At 59.2% G+C, this 5,280-nt stretch overlaps 1 protein-coding gene across 2 annotated transcripts in view; it reads right to left on the reverse strand.

The window, feature by feature from the left end:
* Window positions 1–4,960, reverse strand: part of LOC112107239 (dual specificity protein phosphatase 23) — a 7,210-nt gene extending 2,250 nt beyond the window's left edge. The window contains exons 1-2 of one of the 2 annotated variants that reach the window (XM_026657613.2): window positions 4,883–4,960; window positions 305–579 (exon numbers count right to left, since the gene is read on the reverse strand). In XM_026657613.2, coding sequence (XP_026513398.1) covers window positions 305–574 — 270 coding nt within the window. In that variant the 5' untranslated portion in view covers window positions 575–579; window positions 4,883–4,960. Of the gene's footprint in view, window positions 1–304; window positions 580–4,811 lie in introns of both variants that reach the window. The other variant, XM_026657615.1, reaches the window with a different exon arrangement.
* Between the last annotated feature and the right edge of the window lie 320 nt (window positions 4,961–5,280).

A 5,280-nucleotide genomic window follows, 5' to 3' on the forward strand; every position in this document is an offset into this window, starting at 1 on the left:
GCACGCAGCGCGGCGAGGGGGCGGCCGGCGAGAGCAGCGCACGCAGCCACTGTCGTGCCAACCCCATAGGCAGGGGGAGGTGATAAGAGCTGACCTGAGCCCCAAAGGGTTGGGTTGTTTTCAGACCCGAGCCCAACTCCTGGTTGGGTCCCAGTAGGTTGCCGGGCTCTAGCAGGAAGGGAAGCACACAGGGAGAGTGTGGGCACTTCCTGGGCATCACAGCCACATGGAGCTCTCAGACCAACAGCCAATCAGGCTGCAGGGGTGTGTATGCGTGCGGGGAGAGGTTACGGACAGGCCATACCTCGCCCTTGGTGCTGGCGTCCTCCACGATCTGCAGGAAGTGCTTGATCTGCTCCAGCGATGGGGCACAGAAGTCCTGGATGCGGAGGCGATGGAGCTTGATGCCAGGGCAGGTGTCGTGGTAGGGCGGGCTGCGGTCGGTCAGCGACACCAGGTGCCGGATGCCATGCTCAAGCATGTACTGGTAGTGTGCGGGCTGCCGTGGCATGGCCAGCCCTGCCAGCTTGCCGGGCACCACCCAGGAGAAGTTTGGAGGGACGGCCGACGCCATCAGTGCTGCAGGCAGACACAGAAGCATGTTAGAAAGCGCACTGTGGGGAGACATGTTCCTAGCACCCTGCTGCCCCTTTGCCCCCATCTCCAACCTGGCCCAGGGCCTCCCTCCATCCCCATTCCTGGTTCCAACCTGGCCCTCACAGCTTCATCCCCCATAGCCCCAAAGGCTCCAACCCCTTCTGCTCTAGGGCAGCAGAGGGGAGGGGGAAGGTGGCACCATCCACTCCCCTTTTCACTCCACGTGCTCTGCAGCCCATCCATTAACTGCCTGACAATGGGGCCAGACACTTACATGGTGGCACCAGCCCTGCCCCACGAGTCCGACACTGGCTCCAGCTGCCGGAGCTGGCACAGCCGCAACACACGCGGGGTGGCAGTGGGAGGGCTAGAGACACAAACCAGGGCTGCCGAGTGAAGAGCACAGCCCGACCCAAGGCTGCAGCCTGGGGCTTGTCGACCTGTCATTCTATGGGGCTGGGTGGGGAGCTGCCATCACCCCAGCTCCTGGCCTCCCTGGCAGATCCACCTGCAGTCACTACGCTGTCTAAGCTTGCGCAGGATTAAGGGGCACAGGAGCCAAGTGCTGATAAATTGGAGAGGGGTCAGAGAAGAGCCACGGGAATGACTGACATCACTGGCCATTTTTATATCATGATTGGAATTATTTCAGGCCAGGTCTCTGGCCTGTGTTATCCACGGGGTCGGACTACATGATCACCATGGTCCCTTCTAGCCTGGGAAGCTATGAAACAAAAGGGTTCCACTCTCTGTCACGTGGCAGCCCCGGCAGTGCCAGGAGGAGAGGGAGGGCTCTGGAGACAGAGAGCTGAGTGCCGACTCCTGCACGACTCCAAATGGGACTGGCCACTCCTCATCCCTTCAAGACTGGAGTCAAGAGGAGCTGGCTGTGCAGAGCCCAGACAGTGCAGCCACCAGCCCCAGGCCTAACATACTCTGTCCCCAGAGTGCTAGGGGCTTGGGGTCAGGGTAGGGTGACCAGATAGAAAGTGTGAAAAATCGGGATGGGAGGTGGGGGGTAATAGGCGCCTATATAAGAAATATTGGGACTGTCCCTATAAAATTGGGACATCTGGTCACCCTAGATCAGTGAAGAGAGCATGGCCCAGCCCACTGCAGAGCCCTTCTGTGCCCCCCGCTCACTGACCCAGGTCGGGCCTAGCTGCCCCCAGAGCAAACTCCCTAGGGCCATGAAGCAGAGCCCAAATCCCAGAATGCACCTGGCAGCCACAAGAATCCTGCTCCATAGAGGAGTTGGGATAAATTCCTGTGGCCTCCCCCTTGGGCTGGGCAGATCCATGAACACCTCTTCATTGGGGACCAGGGCCTGGGCCAGAGACCAGAGTGTGCTGTGAATTCAGGGCCCTATTCATATCCCCGCATCTGCTAAGGGGGTGCTAAGGCTGAAGCGTTGGGTCCCCTGGCAGGCCTGGGGCATTGTGGGATTGCTAGATGCCCTTCCAGGCCTGAGATGTCCCTTGTCCCAGAGGCATGTGATCTCTGGGAGGTGGAAGAAGGTGACAGGGTGTATCAGAGCTGCTCCCACCGCAGACTGGCCCCAGAAAAAGCAGGATTATCTGCTCGGGGTTCAGATGGTCACAGACGAGGGGGAGCAAGGTGCCCAGTCCTTGGGCGGTACCAGTCCCCAGGCAGTCTGGCAGCACTGTGCAGATGCCAGCACCTGTCAGAGCCGTGATCTCTCCTGGCTCTCCCTCGAGGAAGTGGCTGGCAATTCTGCGTTCCTTCCTGCTGCCCTCACCTCACCCGGGCAGTGCAGGGGCACCTGGAGACTCCTGCCTCAGCCACCCGGGGTCCCCAAGGCACCCACAGTCACTGGGCAGTTCTGTAGGGTTAGTTCCCAACCACTCTGAATCTTGGTACTCTGGGTGAAATGGGGATCAAACCATGCTTCTGGCTGGGGTGTTGGGAGGAGGAGCCACTGAAGACAGATTTTTGAAAGCGCTCTCCATGCAGCAGTTCCCCCCCTCACCTCTTCCCCACATGCACCCATGGTCCCGGGCACTTTGACATCCTGCTTTTTCCTGTTTGCTCCTTGTGTGCGTCTGGGGCTCAGATCCTGCAGTGACAAGGGCCAGAGGAAAGCTATCCTGCCCCACCCCATCAGCCTAGTCCTGAGGCACAGAAATGGAGCCTTGGTCATTTTAAACCCTGCTCATTGTCTCTTCTCTAGGGAAATGATGGATGCTTTTTGGAGTTAGATTAAATTGGGGGAGAAGAGCCCTAATTTAGTGCAACACCCCGGCCCTCATTTTAGCTGCCCCACAGAAGACGCTCACCCCAGGGAGCCAGCACCCTGGAACGCAGCCCCAGGACACACCTGAACTACAGGTGCCACAGAACTGTCACTAGCCATTTCCTGACAACTGCACAATGTTCACATTTCAGCCCGCCGGTGCATGGGGAGAGCTTCAATTTCAGTGTTCAGTTCCTGAGGATGGGCGGAGTGGGAGAAAAAGACACCCAGACTCCCTGCACCAGACTCTCGGGTACATCTCTGCCTGCCTCAGAGCGCCAGTACCCCCGGCCGGGCCACACAATGACCTGGCCTTCACTGACCTCCAGGGAGCTCCCTGGGTGGCTGCACCCTGCACACACTTAACATCACAAGGGAAGGTGTTGGTGAATCGATAACACTCTGGCACTATAGCTCCTCAGGCCAAGCAGAGCATCTGTTTCACACCGAGTATCACGGATAAGCCAGCAGCGAGTCCCAGACCCAATATCAAACATTTTCACAGTACAATTGCTGAGAGTATCATTTTCATCAAGCTCTCATAATAATTATTTAGCCTGTACATTTTGGGTAAATCTTAGAAAATGTCATCTTAGCCCCATGGCTGTGCCCTGCCCAGGTAACATTATAACAGACATTTAACCCTTTAAAACTCTTGCTAATTACTTGCTGCAATAATATCATGTGTCGGTGAGTTCTGCAGGGTAACTGTAAAAGGGGTTTGCTGCCTTATTTTGTATTATGGGAGGGGAATAAGGAGAAGACTTACCAGTCCCCTCTGCTCATCTTTCAAATCTCTCCACAAAACCTCTAGCCTAGTGGTTCTCAAACTTTTGTATTGATGACCCCTTTCACACAGCAATCCTCGGAGTGTGACCCCCCCTTATAAATTAAAAACACTTTTTTTACATTTAACACCATTATAAATGCTGGAGGCAAAGCAGGGTTTGGGGGTGGATGCTACCAGCTCGCAACGCCCCCCCATGTAATAAACTTGCGAGCCCCTGAAGGGTCATGATCCCCAGTTTGAGAACCCCTGCTCTAACCACTGCAGCCCTGCCAGGACTTTCTGTGCCTGTGCTAACTGCAGTGGTCAGGGGAGGGCTCTATCGCACCATCCACTCACTCACATAGCAGCTGGGGAAGGAGGTGTTTTCCACGTTCCTTGCTCAATGCCGCCCAACACAGATCTGCTCTAGGAATTATTTGGGGCAGTTCCCTGGCCTGTGTTATACAGGGGGTCAGACTAGATGATCACAAGGGTCCCTTCTGGACTTGGCTCTATGACCACAGAATTCAGCCTCTGGCACCTGCAGCCCATGGCGATGCCTGGACAATGCAGGGATGGCGTCCCCAGGCAGTGATCCTGGCGCTGGGTGGGCAATGGGACACACTGGGTTTCAAAGTCTGCTTCTAACTATGCAGTGTCTGCAAGGATCAGGACAGCCCGGGACACTCCCTCAGCATCACGAACCCGGTGGCTGGCGGTTTGATGCAGGCCAATGAGACAGGAGGCTGTAAGGGGTGATGCCTGGTGGGGGATGGGTACCCCCGAGCCTGCAGTGGAGGGCTGAGCCTGGCACAGCTGGCATTTCCCAGCCTAGCACCCACACACCCTCCATCCGGCACTTGCACCCCCCCTAGCCCAGCACCCCCTGAGCAGGGCAAAGGGCTGAGCCAAGCAGGGCAAAGGGCTGGCACCCCCAAGCTAGCACAGCCCCCCAAACTGGCATCCACCCCCCAGCCAGGACCCACAGCTCCCCCAGTCCAGCACAGCTGGCATCCCAGCCTGGCACCCATAGGCCCCTGAGCCTGGCACAGCCAGCACCCCGCAGCCTGGCACCCCCAAACCCCAGCCTGGCACCCCCAGCTGGCACCCCGCAGCCTGGCACCCCCCAAACCCCAGCCTGGCACCCCCTGAGTCCCGCAGCCCCCTGGGCCTGGGCCCCCCGCGTCTCACCCTCCCAGGCCGGGCTGCAGCAGGCGGAGGCCGCGGCCGCTCTCGGGGCCCAGCCAGCCCGGGCCCAGTACCTGAAGGCGGCCCGGCTGGTGCGCACGGCGCACGCGTTCTCCGCAGCCCGCCGGCGGGAGCCCCGGCCGCGCGGGTCCTGGGCCTGGCCAGAGCCGGGGCCGGGCCGGCCTCGATCCGTCCCCCGCTGCCACCCACGCGTGACTGGGGCCGTGCGGTGGGAGCCGCGGGTGTCTGGCTCCCGGGAACCGGGGGAGGCGTCAGGCTGCTGCGAGCCCCGGAGCCCCGCGGCGGCGCTGGCTGGGGAGGTGGGAACTGGGAAATGGCTGCGACTTGCCAGCGCTGGGGGTCTGGTCGGCATCGCTGATCGCCAGGGGGAGGCTCCGACAGAGGCTGGAAAAATGGCTTGATTATGATTAAATCAGAACCCAGTTATCTAGCCTGCAACTAGTGGGACAGG

The sequence above is a fragment of the Terrapene carolina genome, unplaced genomic scaffold (assembly GCF_002925995.2).
Source record: "Terrapene carolina triunguis isolate 2854851 unplaced genomic scaffold, T_m_triunguis-2.0 Scaffold249, whole genome shotgun sequence".
Taxonomy (NCBI): domain Eukaryota; kingdom Metazoa; phylum Chordata; order Testudines; family Emydidae; genus Terrapene; species Terrapene triunguis.